Genomic DNA, 24,159 nt, shown 5'->3' with positions numbered 1-24,159 from the left:
CGACCCCCTCCCCTCCCGCTTTTCGGACAAATGCCTTGCGGTCCTCCTGGGAGGTGGTAGCTGCCAGCAGGTACACCCTTGACCCCAGAGATGGGAAGGGGAGGCCACTGCACCTCACAAAGACAGCATGGGAGGAGGTTGCAGCGCAGGTTAACAGCCATGACGTGGTGCGGCGTACATGGGTGCAATGCCGGAAGAGGTTCAATAATCTGCTGTGCTCAAGAAGGGTGAGTACCATGTTGGCATGGGTCAGTGTGCAGAAGCGTGAAGGCGTGGCCGGCTCCCGTGGACCTTGGGGGGGTTAGAGTCTGAGTGCCAACTGTCAATGATGCCAGAGCTGACCAACAGGGTAAGCCCTGGCTGCTTGCACTGATTGCCTTGAGGCTCGAGGGCCACGACTCAGATGTGCCCTGTGAGGTGTTCCTCAGGTGGGGTTGGCCAGGCTGCAATGGCGCTGCAGGTAGAGAGTGGATTAATCAATGCTCCTCTGTCCTTTCAGGAGAAGACGAGCCATAGCCAATCAAAGAGGTCATGTACAGGTGGAGACCCACCCAACCTGCTGCTGACCAGGTTTGAGCAGGACACCCTTCAGCCGGAGAGCCAGCACGCTCCACATGCAACCAGATGTGGAGAGATGGGGGTGCCAGACGAAGGTAAGAGTGCAGTGCACAGAGGTGAGAGTTTCGGATGGTGCAACCATTCTAGTGTAGTCTCTTCATTGATGGAAGCCTCCAACCTAGAGTCCCCATTGGTCATTGAAAGACGATGGCACCATGATGCAGATCTCCATTGTCTCACCAGGGTGCCTGGCATGCACAGTGACAGTGTGATGATTTTCACCAAAGACATGTCCTTGTTCTTCCTTAGATTCACCAGCATGCACTCAATCTCTGGACCCCGAAAGGCACCCCCAATGCCGGAGGACCACTGGGCTTCATTTGCACCTGCATCACACCCGCTCCCTGAACCAGGCATCAGCGCAGAAACCAGCACCTCAGAGGGTATTAAACTGGCGGCAAGAATGTTGGTGCACATTGGTGAGGGCACTTCACACTCGCTTGAGGTGCAGGCAGAAGCAGAGAACGCCCAGGGTGCCGGCAGTCGGAGGACTGCTGGGGACCAGGAAAATGCTCAGTCGAAGGCAGGTGATGAGCCTCTGGAGTAGTCCGTTAGGTGGCAGATGCTGTATGTCCAGCGGGATGTGTAGGAGGGTCCGGCGGAGATCCATGAGGGTCTGCATGCCATGGTCTCCATTGTGGAGGAGTCCATACGGAGCATGAGTACTGCATTGACCCTCATGGCCGAGTGCACTGCCTCCTTCATTGAGAGAGTGGTGACTCTCATGCAGAGGCAGCTCCAGGAACAGAGTCAGGGATTCCTGGGGTTACACTCGGACCTGCAAGCCCTCACACAGGCAATGACAGTAGGTGGTCAGTGCCAGTGTGGGAGATGGATGAGGCACCCAGTATCCCAGCTAGGTGCCTGTCCATCAATAGTGAGCAGGGAGGTCCAGTGCGACCTCATGTTGGCGCACGAGCTGCTTGTCATCTCTGCGGGCTCCTCTCAGAGGGCTCTGGATGACAGCAGCAGCTCCTCCGCCCCTCTGCCATTGACCATCGCATCTGATTAGGCTGCGATGACTGGGGAGATGCCAGCCATGGTACTGGCCGCTCCCTCCCAGGCAGGGCCAGCATAGGCTCTACTGGCCAGAGGACAATCACCAAGGCCATCAAGACAGCAGAGTCGGCAGGCTGTCTCCAATGCCGGTGACAGCGAGGCCGGGGGCGGGGTCACCAAGACAGAGCACTCGGAAGTTCACGGGTTATTTTGTTAATTTATGTTTGGTTTATATGTCTGCTGGTGTCCCTGCCTCCCTGGAGGTCACAGAGGTCTGCCTCCATGCCCTCAGCGTTCTCCTCACCGTGCTCATCTTCGGACTCACAATTGGGGTCATCTTCTGTGGCTTGTGCAGCTGTGTCAAGATCCTCTTCCTCCAGTGGGTCCCCCCTTGCCAGTGCCAGATTGTGGAGAGTGCAGCATGTAACCACTATCAGTGACAGTCGCTCTTGGGGGATATTGTAGTGCACCTCCTGAATGGTCCAGGCATCGGAAGCGCATCTTGAGAAGACCTATTGTCCTCCCTACCACTGCCCTTGTGGAGGCATGGCTCCTATTATAACGCTACTCTGCCTCTGTCCTTGGGTGGCGGAGAGGCATCATAAGCCACCTTTTCAACGGGTAGCTTTTTATCCCGCCCGTGGATGAGGTTTTGCAAAATGTCGGCTGGCCGTTTTGCCTGTGGCAACGAGCACGAAATCGCACAGGCAACATAAAACCTACCTTAATTGCTGTTTTAATGACCTTAACTGGCCTTGTAATTGATGATGGGCACAGCTCTGACTCGTGCATGCGCCTGCCAACCGAAATATCGCCCAAGTGCACGATGACGTCAGGACACTCACCCAACATCATCACGTGCTATTTTACACTCGAGCATGTCGGGCGCGCGCCCACACGCTCAGCGAAAATTCCTGCCCCTGCAGTTAGCGCTAAGGAAGCTAGGAAAAAAATTAGCAAGCTGATGCAGAAAGTCCCCATTTTAAATTGATTCATTCAGCATCAGTAGTTTGGTGTCATGGTTACAATGAGATTGCTACGTGCAATTGGCATCAGGATTTACACTTGACCCATTCGGTGCCATTTTGGAGCAGCCATTCCTGCTACCCAATATGCCGACCCACCCACACACCGCTTCCCTCCCCGACCCTCTCCGCTTCCCTCCCCGGCCCTCTCCACTTCCCTCCCCGGCCCTCTCCACTTCCCTCCCCGCTTCCCTCCACGGCCCTCTCCGCTTCCCTCCCCGGCCCTCTCCGCTTCCCTCCCCGGCCCTCTCGCTCACCGCTTCCCTCCCCGACCCTCTCCGCTTCTCTCCCCGACCCTCTCCGCTTCTCTCCCCGACCCTCTCCGCTTCTCTCCCCGACCCTCTCCGCTTCTCTCCCCGACCCTCTCCGCTTCTCTCCCCGACCCTCTCCGCTTCTCTCCCCGACCCTCTCCGCTTCTCTCCCCGACCCTCTCCGCTTCTCTCCCCGACCCTCTCCGCTTCTCTCCCCGACCCTCTCCGCTTCTCTCCCCGACCCTCTCCGCTTCTCTCCCCGACCCTCTCCGCTTCTCTCCCCGACCCTCTCCGCTTCTCTCCCCGACCCTCTCCGCTTCTCTCCCCGACCCTCTCCGCTTCTCTCCCCGACCCTCTCCGCTTCTCTCCCCGACCCTCTCCGCTTCTCTCCCCGACCCTCTCCGCTTCTCTCCCCGACCCTCTCCGCTTCTCTCCCCGACCCTCTCCGCTTCCCTCCCCGACCCTCTCCGCTTCCCTCCCCGACCCTCTCCGCTTCCCTCCCCGACCCTCTCCGCTTCCCTCCCCGACCCTCTCCGCTTCCCTCCCCGACCCTCTCCGCTTCCCTCCCCGACCCTCTCCGCTTCCCTCCCCGACCCTCTCCGCTTCCCTCCCCGACCCTCTCCGCTTCCCTCCCCGACCCTCTCCGCTTCTCTCCCCGACCCTCTCCGCTTCCCTCCCCGACCCTCTCCGCTTCCCTCCCCAACCCTCTCGCTCGCCACTTCTCTCCCCGACCCTCTCACTCGCAGCTCCTCTCACTCATTTCCTCCCTCTCACTACACTCAGGAGACAGCAGCAGCGAGCAGGAGGGGCTGGTGTGGGGAAGAGTGGGGGGGGAGTTGGCGAGCACCGGCAGCTGTGACGGGCATGACAGGGCCGGCGGGCACTGGCGAGCAGGAGAGTGGGTCGGCAAGCGGGAGAGAGGGTCAGCGAGCAGGCAATAAAATAAAAAGATTTAGTGTATTTCTTTTATGCTTATAAATTTATTTTAAAAGTTATATCATTTATAAATATGGTAATTTAAGAATATACAGCAGTTCAGCTTGCAGGGTATAATGTTTTAATTTTTTCCCAATATAAAAGTCTCTATGTAACCTAACTACAGCTTTTACTTTGGTTGTAATGGGAAAATCTGGTTCACTTGAACTTGTTTCACTTAAATTTGCACTTTTCAAGGATACAACTACAGCGTTAAGCAACGAATTACAGGACTCCATGGAGTTTCAAAGGCAGCAGCAGTTTCCTGACACCTCATCCAAATGGCTAGTTTTCAAATCAGTGAGTGGTAGCAGGTTACTCGACTGCAGACCATCTCAATCTGGGTGGGATAGTTATCAATGAGGAACAATGCTTTGTAATTCAGGGTGACAGAAGTATACTTGTACATAGGGAAAATAAGTGGCAAATGAATTTTAACATAGAAAATTTGCGGTGGTGTACTTCAGTACGAAAAAGAGAAACATTTTTATTTCTATAAAATATTTTATATCATTTATAATCCTTATTATACACCTTATAATCTTAATTATGCGAGTAATGTGCTTTAAGTTGAGAAATATTGTTTTATTTGTCTCCCTTTCTAATGCTTGCTCTGGTCCTGTAACTTCCCGAACCAAGAGAATAGAGTGCACACCCCATATACATGGGGACGTTCGCTGATGATTGCACAATATTCAGCACCATTTACGACTCCTCAGATACTGAAGCAGTCCATGTCCAAATGCAGCAAGACCTGGATAACATCCAGGCTTGGACTGACAAGTGGCAAGTAACATTTGCGTCACACAAGTGCCAGGCAATGATCATCTCCAACAAGAGAGAATCTAACCTTCTCCCCTTGACATTCAATGGCATTACCATCGCTGAATCTCCCATTATCAACATCCTGGGGGTTAGCATTGACCAGAAACCGAACTGGACTAGCCATATAAATACTGTGGCTACAAGAGTAGGTCAAAGACTAGGAATCCTGTGGTGAGTAACCTACTTCCTGACACCCCAAAGCCTGTCCACAATCTACAAGGCACATGTTAGGAGTGTGATGGAATACTCTCTGCTTGCCTGGATGAGTGCAGCTCCAATAATACTCAAGAAGCTTGACACTAACCAGGACAAAGCAGTACACTTGATTGGCACCCTATCCACAAGCATTCACTTCCTCCACCACAGATGCACAGTGGCAGCAGTGTGTACCCTCTAGAAGATGCACTGCACAAAATCACCAAGGCTCCTTAGACAGCACCTTCCAAACCCACAACCACAAACCCACAACCACTACCATCTAGAAGGACAAGGGCAGCAGATACATGGGAACACCACGACCTGGAAATTCCCCGCCAAGTCACTCACCATCCTGACTTAAAAATATATCACCATTCCTTCACTGTCGCTGAGTCAAAATCCTGGAGCTCCCTCCCTAACAGTACTGTGGGTGTACCTATACCACATGGATTGCAAAAGTTCAAGAAGGTAGCTCACCACCACCTTCTCAAGGGCAATTGGGGATGGGCAACAAATGCTTACCTAGCCAGCGAAGCCCACATCACGTGAATGAATAAAAAAAAACCTCCTCCTGAGCTTCACCTAAGAATTCTGAAAGTGGCTAGAGGAGTGATCCAGCAAGACCGACTTTCTTGGTTTCCTACACCTTCCCTCCACAGGAAGCTCTTGGTCTCTGCTTGGCTTTTCCCCATTGTAGCATGGTTTGATATTAGGAATTCTGCATTGCATAGTCCAGTGTGTTGGGGTGCTGAGATTCATCTTGTAGCCTCCACCTAAAGTACCTGAACTCAAAACCTTTATAATCTAGTATTCATTGGTTTCAGACACATAAGTAGAAAAAGATACTGAATTATAGCAAGACATAATTCTATACACAGTCTCACAATGAATTACATTAAATAATATAAAATTTAATTATGAAACTAGTTGTAGTGCTCACTAGAGAAAAAGAAGCAATCTATGAGAACATTCCTTTTTTAAATTACCTGTAGATAAAATTTTTGTGGATAAAATCCATCTGTGGTACTGATGCAACATGGACCTTGACCTCTTGACTTCCTCCAGTTGTGCTCAGGTAATCCACTGTCCATTTGGATGTGCATGTGCCCAGGTGAATTCCTTTAAGAACTGCAGGTTTTCTCTAACGTTCATGAGAAAAAAAAAGATAATGGGAAATGCAAGTTGATGTCTAAAAACTAATTAACCAAACTTACTATTTTCTAATAGTTACCTATTTTGTGTTATTAAATTTGCAGTCGCACTTATAACTATAGTAAGTGTTCACAAATGTAGCCATCAAAACTAGTGCTTTCAGTTACATTACTCCAGCCCTCCATTGCGTTCTGCCCTAGGACTGGTTAGTCTCACATACATGAGTTATTTACTAGGGAAGAATAGCTGAGTTGATTTCCCATTGCCTTCCTCAGAGTTTTGGATCTTCAGAATATCTTCTCCAACCAAGTCTGAATGAGTCCCCACAACCTGATGTACTATTCATCACTTATTTTCATGATGCATTGCTTGCCTCACCACACATTGGGGAGAATTTTCTCCTCATCAGGCAGGCCAGTCGGGAGCAGGCGTGGGCCTGGACGGTGTCCCCGATCGGGTCTGCGCCGCCATTTTACGTGGCCGGGCCAATTAAGGCCTGCCCAGCATGATGCACACCTGGAAGCGCTGAGCGCTCCCTGTGCAGGCGGGGTGGGGGTTGCCTGAGTCGGGAGTGCGTTCTTTCGCGCATGCATGCAAAAAAGCACAGAAATCTCCCTGAAGCACCCATTAGTTTTAAGTCTAAAAAGTGTAATAGAGTGGCGAGAAAATTTTTATGACATGTCCCCTCATGTGAAACTGTAATTTTTCTGAAAATTTTAAATCATTCATGAAACCTCATCCTGCCCGTGGATGAGGTTCCATGAAAAATGCAAAGGCCGCCTGGGCTCTTTGCCTGCCCACCAACCTTAAATTTGGATGGGCAGCTCAGCTGATTGCCTTAATTAGTTTTTGAATGGCCTTAATAGGGCCTTTGACAGTTCAGCGGGCGCGCAGCCAACTCTGGTGCGCATCCACCGAACTGAAAATCTAAATGACGCACGGTAACGTTGCGATGCACGCCCGACGTCACCCCACCGTAATTTTCCGCCTCGGCGAGCGGGCCCTGCCCCCCCCCCACTCGCCGAGCCGAAGATTCTGCCCATTATCTGTACTGCTGCAAAACCCTTATTCATGCCTTCATTGCCTCTGGGTTGACTTCTCGAATACTCTCCTTGCTAGCCACATGTCTTTAACAAATTTCAGATTGTCCAAAACTCAGGCATTCACATTCTGTCCCACATAAGCCCTACTCACATATCAGCCCACTTTAGTCAAGGGCTATGGGAGGCAGACAGGAAAGTGGAGACGAGGCCTCAGTCAGATCAGCCATGATCTTAACAAATGGTGCAGCATGCCCAATTCGCCAAAGGGCCAAATGACTTACTCGCGCCCCTATTTCTTGTGTTTGCCTGACATAGCAAAGTAGACTTACCTTGTTTGTTTAAAACCTGATCTGGCTTCAGCAGTTCATCAAAATTAATCCTAGAGATATAAAATCCCATTCTATTTCTAACCTTTACACGTTCAACTGTGATTGGGCTCAAAATGTACGGCGGATCTACATTCTTACTGAACACTGCACAGACCTATTACATCCTAGACATGAGTGAGCCCCATCGATTTTTAAAGCTCATTTCAATGTTTCAGAAATTAATGCTTCAATTCACCTAACCTGTGGTTACATGTTTTGTAAAAAATAAACTACTCGGTGAACTCCCTGAATGACTAAACTCTGGGGTTTTTTTTATTCATTCACGGGATGTGGGCTTCGCTGGCTAGGCCAGCATTTATTGCCCATCCCTAGTTGCCCTTGAGAAGGTGGTGGTAAGCTGCCTTCTTGAACCACTGCAGTCCATGTAGTGTAGGTACACCCACAATGCAGTTAGGAAGGGAGTTCCAGGATTTTGACCCAGCGACAGTGAAGGAACGGCAATATAGTTCCAAGTCAGGATGGTGAGTGACTTGGAGGGGAACGTCCAGGTGGTGTTCCCATCTATCTGTTACCCTTGTCCTTCTAGATGGTAGTGGTCATGGGTTTGGAAGGTGTTGTCGAAGGAGACTCGGTGAATTCCTGCAGTGCATCTTGTAGATGCTGCTACTGTCCGTCGGTGGTGGAGGGAGTGAATGTTTATAGATGTGGTGCCGATCAAGTGGGCTATTTTGTCCTGGATGATGTCAAGCTTCTTGAGTGTTGTGGGAGCTGCACTCATCCAGGCAAGTGGGAATTATTCCATCACACTCCTGACTTGTGCCTTGTAGATGGTGGATAGGCTTTGCAGAGTCAGGAGGCGAGTTACTCATCGCAGAATTCCTAGGCTCTGACCTGCTCTTGTAGCCACAGTATTTATATGGCTAGTCCAGTTCAGTTTCTGGTTAATGGTAACCCTCAGGATGGTGATAGTGGGGGATTCAGTGGTGGTAATGCCATTGAACATCAATGATGATTGGATCCTCGCTTGTTGGAGATAGTCATTGCTTGGCACTTGTGTGCCGCCAATGTTACTTGCCACTTGTCAGCCCAAGCCTGGATATTGTCCAGGCCTTGCTGCATTTGGACATGGACTGCTTCTGAGAAATTGCGAATGGTGCTGAACATTGTGCAATCATCAGCGACCACCACTTCTGACCTTATGATGGAAGGAAGATCATTGATGAAGCGGCCAAAGATGGTTGGGCCAAGGACATTACCCTGAGGAACTCCTGCAGTGATGTCCTGGTACTGAGATGACTGACCTCCAACAACCACAACCATCTTCTTATATGCTAGGAATGACTCCAACCAGTGGAGAGTTTTCCCCCCTGATTCCCATTGAATCCAATTTTGCTAGGGCTCCTTGATGCCACATTCTGTCAAATGCAGCCTTGATGTCAAGGGCAGTCACTGTCACCTCACCTCGGGAGTTCAGCTCTTTTGTCCATGTTTGAACCAATGCTGTAATGAGGTCAGGAACTGAGTGGCCCTAGCAGAACCCAAACTGGACGTTAGTGAGCAAGTTATTGCTAAGCAAGTGTCGCTTGATAGCACTGTTGATGACCCCTTCCATTACTTTACTGATGATCAAGAGCAGACCGATGGGGTGGTAATTGGCCGGGTTGGGTTTGTCCTACAGGACATACCTGAGCAATTTTCCACATAGCCGGGTAGATGCCAGCTGTACTGGAACATCTTGGCTAGGGGCGCAGCAAGTTCTAGAGTACAAGTCTTCAGTACTATCGTGGAATATGGTCAGGGCCCATAGCCTTTGCAGTATCTAGTGCCTTCAGCCATTTCTTGTTTTCACATGGAGTGAAATGAATTGGCTGAAGACTGGCATTTGTGATGCTGGGGACCTCCAGAGGAGGCTGAGATAGATCATCCACTTGGCACTTCTGGCTGTAGATTGTAGCAAATGCTTCAGCTTTATCTTTTGCACTGATGTGCTGGGCTCCTCCATCATTGAGGATGGGGATATTTGTGGAGCCTCCTCCTCCAGTGAGTTGTTTAATTGTCCACGACCATTCACGACTGGGTGTGGCAGGACTACAGAGCTTAGATCTGATCCGTTGGTTGTGGGATCGCTTAACTCTGTCAATCACTTGCTGCTTATGCTGTTTGGCAGGCAAGTAGTCCTATGTTATAGCTTCACCTGGCTGACACCTCATTTTTAGGTCAGACTATTTCAACCAGAGCAGCCATATGGATCTACAACTAATCCCATTGTACTGAGTTTATAGAGAGGATAAAATCAACCAGAGTTTCTTCTGCTGATCATTATCCATTGACTTGCTGCTGAAAAGCACACAGATTTCAGATAGCAAGAGTATTAAATTTGTGTGAGATCCTTCTATGTTTGAAACTCACTATCTGGGCTCAAACATAAAGAATGGTCACTTTCATGAGGCATCACAGGGTGGGCACTGTCATGGGTTAACTGCCCGATTAGGCACTCTCAGCAAAGAGCACCATGCATTGCAAGCACTAGTCCAAAAATAATAAGCCCGCAGGTGATTTTCTATCCATTTAAGTTAATGTGAAGGTGTTTTACGACTTTAACAAAGACATCAAAAAGTAGGCCAGGTACCAATGTGGCAAGAATATAGATGCATCAAATTTTACCAGAGAGTAGGAGGCCATTTGCTACATTGCAACTGTGCAGCCTCTCCAAAACAGCTATTGCCCTTTTCATATCCTCTTTTACAATGTTCTTTTTCAAATATTTAAGACGTATTTGCAGTTATTTACTGGAAAAACTTTTAAAAGCAGACCCTCCTTTTCTCCTGCAACTCATGAAAAGAAATGAGGACTGATTAGAAACATGGAGCTGATCATTCAGCTCTTGGTTTTGAAATTCAGTTGGATAATGGAGTAATCTGCACCTAAAATAATCAGGTGCCCTAAATTGGGAGTGACACTTTCTGGAAAACATAGTTTAGGAAATCACAATCCACTGTCCCGAATTTGCCAATATGTGTAAATTGTCACTCCCTTCTTCTCGTGATGCAGTGAAAGGAACAGCAGGTCAGGAACTAGTTTGAATAATTTACAGAATTGAAATGAAAGTAACCTTGACACCAAACAAGTTTCTTTGTCCTGGAGGTCCTCGCATTTTTGTTAATACCGTACATTCGCAGTATTCTGGTTTCTTTAAAAAGAACTCTTTGCTTTCCCGAGACAAAAGTAGGCACAAGCCATATTTCAACAGCCATGGTGCTGCGACTATTGACTTATAATATTTAAGGACAACAGGAAAAAAGAAAGTCCTGCTTTAATTAGAGGATTGATGATTTGACTTGGCCTCTTCATCCCCTGATTCAATCCTGACTTTAATAACGAAGGAATATCAGTTTTATTTTTAGTTCTGGGTTAAAAATGCCTATTTTAATAATATGTGACTTGATAATGTTCATTCGAAAAACATATTTCTTACTATAAATTTTGCCACTTTAAATTCCAAGCCTTAGGCGTGCATTTTTATTTGGCTAAATTCTGTTAAAGGTCAATTTGTTTCCTTGTGGAAAAAATATTAGTGAAAAATAGCTGATGCAATCTGTAATTTGAATCTTTCATTTCTATAATGATATTATTGCTTATGAATGTTAAACTATTGCACTAAATAAAACTACAGGGATGGGATAAGAGTGGGAGATTGGGACTAGTTGTCTTGCTCTTCGATGGAGCCAGTGCAGACTCGGTAGGCTAAATGGCCTCCTTCTGTGCTGTACTACTCTATGATTCTAAACCTGACCTTCAATTAATCCGAAATTGGTGTATTTATTTTCCACAGTCATCAGTAGGCAACCTTCCTGCATTTACTGTCAAATTTCTAAATCTAGCGCAAAACAGCTAACCAGGCATACTTCTTAGGATCTGCAACTGTAAGATGCTATTGCAAACCTACTGATCAATATTCTGTAATAATTCCAGGAAGATAAGGCCGATTTAAAAAAAATAAGGAACTGGGAAGAAGAACTAAGGCCACCGAGTTTGAAATACACTGAGAATAAAAAATAAACTGGTAGTGGTTGGATTGCCAGGATTGGGTTTTAAAAGCTGACAGATTGCAAGAGAAAGAGAAGACCAGGCAGGAATTAATGACCACGCTCCATCTGGTTTTCCCTCAAAATTACATCAGGGTGCTGGCTAGCTCATAGGAACCAGATTTGCAACTAGTAATAAGATTCCCACCTAATTCAACCAGGCATGTCTAGCACAAGGTCCCATTATATGTGACAGTGGAGCAGGAAAGGGACAATAAGTGGTGCACGGTGATGTTAACTATGGTAGTGGCCTATTTTGCTCAGCCAATTATACAACTGCAGAAAATCGTAGTTTCCATTACCCATAGAAGGACATGGAGAAGATCAAACTTTATGGATATTTGAGATGGTTAATTTATTCCTCTTGAACATAAATTATTGCGGCCATTCTGCCACTATTTAGAGCCTTCTGTATCACCAGTGGAAAGTGTTCATCAGTTTCCAGTAGCAGCCTATCTTCCTACCACCACATGTGGTGCTACAAGTCAACAGATGCACAACAAAGCACCACACTTCAATGAAATTCACTGTTTAAGATATTTCAATGCATTAAAGTATTATATAAATATAAGTATTATGATAGCATCCAGAAATTACTCAACAGCATGTTGCTGTGTTACTATGGATAGGAATATAAAAGCTCCGAATGAAATGAAGAAGTTTTAGCCAGCACCTATTTTTAAATATTGAGCACGGGTTCTACAGATTGCTCAGCGAATCTTTCTTTAACATCTTCTGTTTGAAAATATTTTTGGGAACTTAACCATATTTCAAACACGGTACAACATTTTGTAACTGAGACGGAGATAAAATTAAACAAACAGAATTTAAATAAACCCACTGATCAACGAAAGCAAAGTGCCTGATCCAAGCTCTGACATTAACACTGTCATGAAAACCGTGCATCGAAAGGGAAAAGCAATAAAGAATTATTTGCATTTCAGTGGGACTTTAAATCCCTAAATTAAAGTCTCAAAGAGCTTCACAAGAGTATAATCAGACAAAAACAGAACAATGTGAAACAAGAGGGCTGCTCAAAACAAGAAATATTAAATAAACACAGAATCATGCAACTAAACAGACATTAGCCTTCCCTTCAAAGTGAAACAGTGCACTTTAAAGGTTGGATACAAACCATTCTGATAACAACTACTTCCTTTTTTCGAGAGTATTCTTAATCAAGGGCAGAAAGTGACTGAAAGTTGGCACTGACCCAAACAATCTCTCCAAATACAGGCAAAGCTAATGACACTGAGATTTCAAGTTATCCACCTTAATACATCTCAATAAGTGAGTGAATATTAAGAGCACTTCTTTGCTCCATCTCTTGGGGAAGCGGGTTCAAATGTTCATCTCTCTTCATTGTTAATACCACTTTATCAAAAATTGAATAAGGATATTAATTCCCCTGATATTTTAATTCCAAAATTATTAATTCAAATGTCTTGCTCATGTGTGGGTAAGATGCCCACAAACTCTTAATTTATCTAATAAATAGAAGCTGGATTCTTAAGCCTATTTCCAGCACAACTTGTCATCTCATAGTTCAATACGAAATACTCTACTTAATATTAAGCACAGGAATCTGGGCAATCATAAAATATCTTGCTTCTCAAACTTTTTTTACATTTTTATTCGTGTATACAATATGCAAAGGCAAATAAAAATACATGCAGCTCTGTGAAAAGAGAACCCTTTTCCCCATTTAGGCTTCACTTTATTAGGAATAGTTTTTTTTCTTGGGGATACACAAGGCTCCCTTATCCATCAGCATGAAAATAAATACATTCAATTTTTCCTTTGTATTGCAGTTCTTCTTACTGACAGCCTACCTAACGTACATACCTCAAATCTTTCCTCGTATGCGAAAATGCATTCCCTCCTGGAAATCAGATACTAACATTAAATTATCAGCAGCTTTGATGGTGTTACAGTTCACCCAGGGAGTCTGAGCCGCTAATGCAACCTGCAGTTTTACATGCATGTTGTAGTCTGGGGTTAACCTAACCACTGGTGCAGACAAGCCAGCATGTATAGGTGCCAGTCCTCTGCCTGAATAAATGGTGAGGGTTAGCGGCAGGAAGGACATCCAGCTGTAAAACCAACCGCCAAATCCAAAAGATGACAGTTGATATGTAGGGTTGATCAACCAGCATCTGGCGACCACGTGTGACATGGGAAAAGCCAAAAGAGGAAGGAATGTTGTAGCCTGGAGCTATGGATAATGATAGTAGAGGCTCCAACTTTCTTTCCAACACATGCTGACCAGGAATCTCTCCCACTCTTAATGCCTGCTTTTGATGTGTGCTGCAACGATTTGCAGGTTGATACTCACCTTGTTTAGCCGCATTATGAATGCACTTTTCTTGGCCATCAAATACTGGGGTGGGACTTGGACCTGGAGCTTCTGGCTAAGAGGTAGGTACACTACCAAGTGCATTAGCAGCATTACCAGCCTCTATTAGTAAGGTTAATTGATGCAGTGCGCTGTAAAGCAATTTGCAGTTTATTGCAATTAATTTTGTAAATTGAGGCCAGTTTCTGAATTCTAAAGTAGAATCAACACATCGATTTGCAAAGGCTAGTTGAAATCTGGAATTTTCTCCTCCAAAAGGCTGTATGTAAAATTGAAATCATGTGTCGGTTATGGTTCAGTTGGCAGCACTCACACCTCTGAATCATAAGGTTCCTGATGCAGGTCCCACTCCAGGGCTTAAGCACAAAAATCAAGGTTGACACTCCAGTGCAGCACTGAGGGACTGCTACATTGACAGAAGTGTTATCTTTTGTATGAGACATTAAACCAAGGCCCCTTTGGCCCTTTCGGGTGGACGTAAAAGATCCTGTGGTACTATTTTGAAGGACAGCAGGGCAGTTATACCTGGTGCCCTGGTCAACACAACACAACCCAACCATAGAACCATAGAAATGTTACAGCACAGAAAGAGGCCATTCAGCCCATTGTGTCTGCACCGGCTGAAAAGATTAGCTGCCCATTCTAATCCCACCTTCCAGCACCTGGTCCATAGCCTTGCAGGTTACAGCACTTCAGTTGCAGATCCAGGTACCTTTTAAATGACTTGAGCATTTCAACCTCAACCACCAATCTGGGCAGCGAATTCCAGATATCTACCACCCTCTGGGTGAAAAGGTTTTTTCTAATATCCCCGCTAATCCTTCTGCAAAGCACCTTAAATCTGTGTCCCCTGATAATGGACCTCTCTGCTAGGGGAAACAAATCTTTCCTGTCTACACTATCTAGGCCCCTCATAATTTTGTACACCTCAATCAAGTCACCTCTCAGCTTCCTCTGTTCCAAGGAAAACAACCCCAGCCTATCCAATCTTTCCTCATAGCTGCAAATTTCAACCCCTGGCAACAATCTTATAAATCTCTTCTGTACTCTCTCCAGAGCAATTATGTCCTTCCTGTAATGTGGCGACCAGAACTATACACAATGTTCCAGCTGTGGTCTAACCAGTATTTTAAACAGTTCCATCATTACATTCCTGCTTTTGCATTCTATACCGCATCCAATAAGCGAAAGCATCCCATATGCCTTCTTTACCACCTCATTTACCTGTCCTGCCACCTTCAGGGATCTGTGGAAGTTCACTTTCTCTACCCCTCTCAACATCCTCCCATTTATTGAGCATTCCTTTGCTTTGTTTGCCCTCCAAAAATGCATAACCTCACACTTCACTGGATTGAATTCCACTTGCCACTTTTCTGCCCACTCAAACAAACCATTGATATCATTCTGGAGTCTACAGCTATCCTCTTCACTATCAACTACACAGCAGATTTTTGAGTCATCTGCAAATTTCCCAATCGTGCCTCCCACATTTAAGTCCAAATCATTAACATATACCACAAACAGCAAGGGACCCAACACTGAGCCCTGTGGAATGCCACTGGAAACCTCTTTCCATTCGCAAAAAAATCCGTCAACCATTACCCTTTGTTTCCTGTCACTGAGCCAACTTTGGATCCAACTCTCCACGTTCCCCTGTATCCCATGGGCTTTTAATTTTCTGACCAGTCTGCCATGAGGGACCTTGTCAAATGCCTTATGAGAATTCATGTGGACCACATCCACTGCACTACCCTCATCAATCCCCCTTGTTACTTCCTCAAAAAATTCAATTAAGTTAGTAAGACATGACTTAACCTTAACAAAACCATGCTGACTATGCCTAATTAATCTGTGCCTTTCTAATTGACACCTTATCCTGGCTCTCAGAATTTACTCCAATAATTTGCCCATCACCGAAGTCAGACTGACCAGCCTAAAAGTATTTGGCCTGTCCCTTGCACTCTTTTTAAAAAATAGTACAATGTTCACAGACCTCTAATTCTTTAATCCCTCACCTGTACCTAGTGAGGATTTAAAAATGATCCTCAGGGTATCCGCTATTTCCCTCCTGACTTCCTTCAACAGCCTGGGATACAATCCATCCACCCCTAATGATTTATTCACCTTCAAGGATGTCAGTCCCTCCAGTACTTCATCTCTCATTATGCTTATTGTATCTAATATTTCACACTCCTCCTCATTAACTAGAATGACTACATCATCCCTTTCCTTTGTGAAGACAGAGACAATGGCCGGGATTTTCCATGTCCGCTGGCGTCGGGGGCGAGCAGACAATACGGCGTGAACGGTTTCACAATGGCCGCGTTTCCCGCCATCAGACATCAGGAACCTCACTGTAATACATCTACAAATCATTATTAGGCCAGCCCACCAGAATCATCCTCCCCCACTGGATCGTCTGCCCACGTCAGCAGGAAAACATGCCGACGTGTTTCACAACAGCGCATAAGCGACATGTGCCTGGTGGGCTGCACTTCACTCGGGACTCCAAGGTTTGTTTGCCTTCCTTGCTTCGGGCAGCACTCACAGTCATCAGCTCCAGGCTTCACAGGCAGCAACACATCACTTTTAGGGAGCTCATGGGTAAATCTCTACCTACTAGATCAGCCATATGTGGATGACTTGTCAATGGCTGCAGGGCTAGGGCTTACTTGGGGAAGCGGAACAAGTGGCCTCAGTCAAGGGAAGATGCTGCAGGACGAGGGCTGTACTGGGGGGGGAGGGTATCCCAGGATGTGTGTGGGGGCACATGTTGATCTGTGCAAGTGGCCTCAAGATCGTGAGGGCTGAGGAGGCAGTCTCCAGAGGAGATGAGGCCCGGTGGATATGTGAAGGTGTGTGCGAAAAAGTGAGTGGTGATGTCCCTTGAGCTGGCAGAGTGAGTGAGATGCCAGTGAATGTGATGTGGGCTTGAGTGTGTAAGTTTAGAGTGATGGGATGGTTGCCATACTCTGGATGCATGGATGAGCTCATTCATCCTCTATCTGCATTGGATGGCCAACCACTTCTGTGTAGCATTGTCACTGATCACCACTGCCATCGCCTACCAAGCCGGAGTGGTAATGTTGCTGTCCGTCCTGCGGCCGGATAGGGGGTAGAGGACATCACAGATAGCCTCAACAGCGTCCAAAAGTCACTCGAGAGCTGCACTCTTCTTGCCTTTCGGGACCATGTCTTCTTTGCTGCAGTCCTGGGCTGGAAGCACTGAGCGCGGCTGTACTTTAAATGTGGTGTCTGGCATGATGAAGCGGCGAGGCGACAGCATGGCAGGCGAATCGGAGTCCGTCCATCATCGAAACGGCGTGTATCCCAGGAATGCATAATTAATATGGTGGGTTTGGGATACCTGGGGCCTGCAGGTAAAATGTGGTTTTTCCCGCCCGCTACCGCACTTAGAGCAAATCTGGGACGTTTCCGCCCAAAGTACTTATTAATAACCCTGTGCACATCAACACATAAGTACATCCGTGATAGGGTCTACCCTTTCCTTAGTTATCTTCTTGCTCTTAGAGCAGCATTTTCCCCCCATCGGGGGGGGGTTGTGCAGGAGCGGGCAGTTTCCCGAGCGATGTCCCTGTTTGGGGACGCGCCGCCATTTTATGTGGGCAGGCCAATTAAGGCCCGCCCAGAGTGACATGCGCCAGGAAGCTCCCTGTGCGGGCGGGGGGGGAGAAGATCAGCGTTGCTTTTAAAAAGATAACAAATGATGTGAAAAATCACTGTCACCTGAGTTGGGACATGTCAATCACTTTTATTAGACATGTAACACAAATTTTAAATCCCTCATGAAACCTCATCCCACCCACGGCGCTTGGGCTCTTTGCCTGTCCGCCAACCTTGAGGTTGGAAAGGCAGCATTCTTAACAGCTTTAATTAGTTTAATAATGGCCTTAATTGGCCTTTGACAGTTCGGCCGAACTGACAACCTAAATGACATGTGGTGACATTTGGACACCCACCTGACATCACCGCCCATCATTTTACGCTTCGGTGAGCGGGCCCCACCCCCACTCACCGAAGGGAGAATTCTGCCCTTAATGTACTGATAAAACATCCTTGGGTTTTCCTTGATTTTACCTGCCAATATTTTTTCATATCCTCCCTTTCCTGATTTCCTTTTTTACTTTGCCCTGTATTTCCTATACTCCTCGAGGCTTTCTAACGTTTTAATTTTTTTGTGACTGTCATAAGCTTTCTTTTTCTGCTTTATCTTACCCTGTATGCTTCTAGATAACCGGGGGCTCTAGATTTAGCAGTACCACCCTTTTCCTTTGTGGGGACATGTCTACACTGTGCCTGTGGAATCTCACTTTTCAAATCTTCCCAATGGTCTGTCACTAATTTTCCTTCAAGTAACTGTAACCAGCCCACTTTTGCCAGATCACCTCTCAGTTTCATAAATTTGTCTTTCTTCAATTTAGAACATTTACTCCTGTTCTATCTTTATCCTTTTCCATAATTATGCTAAATCTAACTGTATTATGGTCACGAACTCCAAAATGGTCATCCACTGCTACAAACATACGAATGAGAAGCAGGCCCTTCAGCCCCTCGAGCCTGCTCCACCATTTAACAAGATCATGGTTGACCTGATAGCAACCTGAATTCCGCATTCCACCTACCGCTGGTAACCTATCACCTCCCCCCCGCCCCCCTGCTTACCAAGAATCTATCCACCTCTGCCTTAAAATATTCAAAGACTCTGCTTCCACCACCTTTTCAGGAAGAGTTCCAAAGACTCTTGACCCTCTGAGTGAAAAAATTTTGCCTCATCTGTTTTGAGCAGGCAATCCCTTATTTTTAAACAGTGACCTCTAGTTCTAGATTCTCCCACAAGAGGAAACATCCTCTCCATATCCAACCTGTCAAGTGATCAAATGATCTCCCTCTTGCTATTTGGGGGGTCAATGGCACACTCTGAATAGTGTGGCTGCCCCTTTTTTTATTTCAGAGCTCAACCCATATGGCCTCATTTGATGATTAATTTAGTATATTACCCCTCCTCACAGCTGTAGTTGATTCTTTAACCAATAACGCTACACCACCAGCTTTTTAGTCCCCCTCTCTATCCTGCCTGAAAGTCTCATATCCAGGGATGTTGAGCTGCCATTTTTAAGCCAAGCTTCCATTATAGCAATGATATTATGCTGCTATGTGTCTATCTGTGCCCTCAGCTCATTGGGTTTGTTTGCTATACTCCTTGCATTTAAATATATACCTTTTAACATTGCCAAATTCCTGTGCTATACACTTTTTTAACCTTTGCTTGTACTGCCTTTCAGAGTCACTCACTAATTTTCTGTCTCCTGCTCCCAGCTCTGAATTTGTCCTTTCTGAATCAACCCTCAGGTTCCCATCCCTCTGCCAATCTAGTTTAAGACCCTCCCAACAACATCAGCAAATCTCCGTGCAAGGGCATTTGTCCTGGTCCTGTTCAGGTGTAGACTGTCCGGCTTATACAGATCCCACTTTCCCCAGAACCAGTTTCAATGCCCCAGAAATCTGAAGCCCTCCCTCTTGCACCGTCTCTCCAGCCATGCATTCATCTGGCGTATTCTCCTATTTCTATACCCACTAGCACGTGGCCTTAGAGTAATTTGGAGAAAACTACCTTCGAGGTCCTGCTCGCTAATCTCTTTCCTAACTCCCCAAACTCAGCCTGCAGGACCTCCTCCCTTTTTCTACCGATATCATTGGTACCAATGTGGATCACGACCTCTGGCTGTGCACCCTCACCCTCCAGAACACTCCGTAGCCGCTCCATGATATCCATGACCCTTGCACCAGGGGGGCAACATACCACCCTGGAATCACGTCTGCAACCACAGAAGTGCCTGTCTGTTCCCCTGACTATAGACTTCCTTACCACTATTGCTGTCCTGTCTTTTCTCCTCCCTCCCCAGAAGCGCCTGTCTGTTCCCTGACTATCGAATTCCCTACCACAATTGCTGTCCTGTCTTTTCTCCTCCCTCCCTGCACAGCTGAGCCATCCATGGTGCTCTGGCTATGACTCTTGCTGGTCTCTCCAAAGGAACCCTCTCTCCCATTGGGTTCTCAGAATTGATTACCTGTTAGAAAGGGGGATGTCCTCAGGGGTCTGCTGCACTACCTGCCTCGCCTTTCTTGTCTGTCTGGCGGGCACCCAGTCCCTCTCTGCCTGCACTTTCTTAAGCTGCGGGGTGACCACCTCCTGAAACATGCTATCTATGCAGTTCTCATCCTCGCAAATGCACCTCAGTGACATCAACTGCTCCTCAAGTTCCAAGATACGGGCTTGGGTTTCCCTGTTTGGTGGCACTTTCTGCACATGTAGTTGTCCAGGACATTGGTAGCATCCTGGAGTCTCCACATGGCACAGGATGTGCACTCGATGGGTGTGAGCCGCCCTGCCATGCCTCAAATTATTTATTTACTGCACTAAAATTGAAAGTTCAGTTAAACACAATAAAATGTTAATTAATTAAATTTAGTTAGTTAATTTATAAGTTATAATCCCTACAACTCCCAATGAGCTTTATTACTGCTAATAAATTTTACCAATAATAAAAAAACTGTACAATGACCAATTACCTTATTCAGATGATCATAGACCTTTCCTCAAAATAGTGAACTAACCCGGCTATTTATAAAGTCCTCGCCCTAAGAACTTACTGACCGATCAAGTTAAGAGTTTCCTGTGACATCACAGTTTGTTGGTTTTTCACTGTTTCTTCAATCCCAGCAGCTGAGTGGAGTACTTCTCTGGTCCCCTACTGCAGGGCTGATCATTATCACATTGCTGTTTTGCTGCCTGCAAATGGTGGCCGCATTTCCTAGAATACAACAGTGGCTACGCTTCAATAGTGCTTGATTTGCTGTAAAGGACTTTGAGACATCCAATGGTTTTGAAAGGTAGTCTATAAATCTTTCTTCTTTAAGACTAAGAATAGCAAAGCCAGAAAAAAGACAAACCATGCACCAGGTTTTATTTCTAGAAGGATAGAATTGAAAATAGGGAAGTCATGCTAAACCTGTATCGAACATTGGTTAGAGCCTTAAAAGGAGTTGACAAATCAGAAAGATTCAAGGACGAAATTCCACAGTGTAGGGCCTTGACTTAAGAAGATTCATCCGCCAATAGTGAGACAGAGAGTGAAGGATGCACAAGAGACTAGAGAAATCGGGGTTCTCAAAAGGGTTGTAGGACTAAAGAAGGTTACAGAAATAGGGAAAAGTGAGACTAGAAATGGATTTGCAGACAATGAACTTTTAAATTGGAGGCGTTGGGGACTGGGAGCCAATGTAGGTCAGCAAGGACAAGGGTATTGGGGGAGTGGGACTTAGCGTGGATTAGGATACAGGAAGAAGAGTTGTGATGATCTTGTGCTTCTAAACAGCAGAGGATGAGACACCAGCCAGGAGAGCATTGGAGTACTCAATTCTGTACATGACAAAGACATGTATGAGGGCTTCAGCAACAAGTGGTCTATGGACATAGATAATCTTAGTGACCTGTACCTCATCAATGAAGCCCAGATGACTGAAACCAAATACAACCCTTCAACCCTTTCAGCAAGGGACTGATAAATATGTTTGAGAGAAATAAAGCTTCAGTTGATTAGGAAGAATCTGACAGCAGGTTAACATATTTTGATATTATATAATTTAGATATCTAACAATTGTACTAAATACACCAAATAGTCTTTGTGCTAACCGGGGCATAAAATAACACAACCATGCATTCACATCAGCTTAATATGATCCATTTTAAGACTTCTGGAAATTCCGAGAGGAGTAATCTAGTAAAGCAAGATTGTTCAAACTGTGACTGAGCACACATTCCAACCATTAAGAGCTTCAGCAGCTCTGTTCTATTTGCTCTTTGAATTTTGGGGGTCCTGAAGGTTTGTAAATGCATCTTTGCAAGTGCTGTTGGCTGACTGGTGTTTGTGTCAATAACTCTTTAGAGGGGAGTCAAAGTCATGTGATCAACATTTTATTACCCAACTAAAATATGTCAGACCTACAAGAATTGCAGGTGCCAGTGCTGAGTTTGAAAGAGGAAAGTGACCATGTGACCATGATGCTGACACCATACTCAGCAAAGGAGCAGCCCACATGACACCTTTCCCTACGCACTGAAAATGATACACTATACGCCTGGTTTTACACTTGTTTCAGAGTTTCACAAAAACATAGTGAAACTCGGAAATTTTAACACAAAATACATAAACAGGCACAACAGAAACACATATTCCTCAATTAAGCTGAGGCTTGGGCTATCTTCTTGATGTGCGATTGGTGTTTGAACACTAGGTATGTATGTTGTTGCTTGATTTGGAGACAGGACAGCTCAGAATGTCGCTAGGATGTACTTTTGCAAAAGTCCTTCATCTCAGGAATGTTTTCACAGGTGGTTTATCAGCACAAAGCAGTGAATGTTTCCTGCGGTATATAAAGTCTCCAAATTATGCATTGTAGATTCTGAGACCCATATACTTATGAATGTACTAGCACTCCCAAATACTCTGGCCAGGGAACTCTATCTGCACTGTTTCACTAGGGTCTACTGCTTGAAATGGTTTAGCATACATGTTGTAGTAATATTGCTGACATGGTTTCATGCCTATAAGGGCCAGAGTGGCTTCCTGAGAGGTGTTCCAGCCATAGGACTTAGTGTCTTGCATAAGGCCTGCACCTATACTTTCATTCGGTGTGTTGTGCCAATCTAATACAGCCTGAAACTCCGACTGACCGGACTCCTTGCATTTCATGAAGAGTCACTTGACGATCTTGCTGGCATTCTCGGCTTTGCCACTGGACTACAGGTAGTTGACGGGAGTGAGGGAGGACACACCACCTGTTTAAATTCCCACATCCTGGCAAATATAGCAAATTTTTCTGACGCAAATTGTGGTCCATTATCCACTAGAGGATGTCTGGCAAATGTCACAAACATTTCCTCCAGTTCTCTCAGAATACTGCTTGCATTAACTGAAGTAAGGCTGGTTTTCAGTAACATTTCAAGGATGTTACTGTAATAATCACATGTGACGAGCAGGGTACAGCCATGTAGCTCATAAAAGGTCAGCCCCAATTTCCCCCCCAAGACTTAAACGCAATCTTGTGCCATAGTAATGATTCTTTACTTGAAGAACTGTGATGGGCCTAACGTATATCACACTTTACAGTGCATTGTTTGAGTTCTGTTGACATCCTGGGGCAATAGAGGCCGTTGTAGGCACTACTGATATAGCTTTTATGCTGCTGTGCATTGAATTTGCGGCTAATGGGTTCCTTATACAGTGCAGCTGACATGAGTTGTTGTCCCTTGAATATAAGTTCAGCTTCAATTCTTGGTCAGCTGTGGCTCAGTTCGTAGCACGCTCGCCTTTGAATCAGAGGGTTATGGGTTCATGTCCCACTCCCGGAAACCAAGAACTGTGATTGTACTCAAAAGAGTTGCAATCTGTGACTGTTGATAACTCGAAAGAGTTTCAATTGTTGGTCAGCTGTGGCTCAGTTCATAGCACCCTCGCCTTTGAATCAGAGGGTTGTGGGTTCATGTCCCACTCCCGGAAACCAAGAACTGTGATTGTACTCGAAAGAGTTGAAGAGACTTGTTTGAGGTGTCAGCTGTAGCTCAGTTCATAGCACCCTCGCCTTTGAATCAGAGGGTTGTGGGTTCGTGTCCCACTCCCGGAAACCAAGAACTGTGATTGTACTCGAAAGAGTTGCAATCTGTGACTGTTGATAACTCGAAAGAGTTTCAATTGTTGGTCAGCTGTGGCTCAGTTCATAGCACCCTCGCCTTTGAATCAGAGGGTTGTGGGTTCATGTCCCACTCCCGGAAACCAAGAACTGTGATTGTACTCAAAAGAGTTGGTCAGCTGTGGCTCAGTTCATAGCACCCTCGCCTTTGAATCAGAGGGTTGTGGGTTCATGTCCCACTCCCGGAAACCAAGAACTGTGATTGTACTCGAAAGAGTTGCAATCTGTGACTGTTGATAACTGGAAAGAATTTTTGAGGTGTCAGCTGTGGCTCAGTTGATAGCACCCTCGCCTTTGAATCAGAGGGTTGTGGGTTCATGTCCCACTCCCAGAAACCAAGAACTGTGATTGTACTCGAAAGAGTTGCAATCTGTGACTGTTGATAACTCGAAAGAGTTTCAATTGTTGGTCAACTGTGGCTCAGTTCATAGCACCCTCGCTTTTGAATCAGAGGGTTGTGGGTTCATGTCCCACTCCCGGAAACCAAGAACTGTGATTGTACTCGAAAGAGTTGCAATCTGTGACTGTTGA

General features: G+C 45.9%; 1 protein-coding gene across 1 annotated transcript in view; it reads right to left on the bottom strand.

Annotated features, from left to right (window-relative positions):
• Window positions 1-24,159, bottom strand: part of tyw5 (tRNA-yW synthesizing protein 5) — a 75,608-nt gene that overhangs the window by 45,606 nt on the left and 5,843 nt on the right. Inside the window, exon 2 of the mRNA XM_078551805.1 lies at window positions 5,878-6,032. Within this exon, the coding sequence (XP_078407931.1) occupies window positions 5,878-6,032 (155 nt within the window). The remainder of the gene's footprint in view (window positions 1-5,877; window positions 6,033-24,159) is intronic.

The sequence above is a fragment of the Cetorhinus maximus genome, chromosome 11, assembly GCF_964194155.1.
Source record: "Cetorhinus maximus chromosome 11, sCetMax3.hap1.1, whole genome shotgun sequence".
NCBI classification, from domain to species: Eukaryota; Metazoa; Chordata; class Chondrichthyes; order Lamniformes; family Cetorhinidae; genus Cetorhinus; species Cetorhinus maximus.
This window is presented reverse-complemented; position numbering and strand designations above follow the sequence as displayed.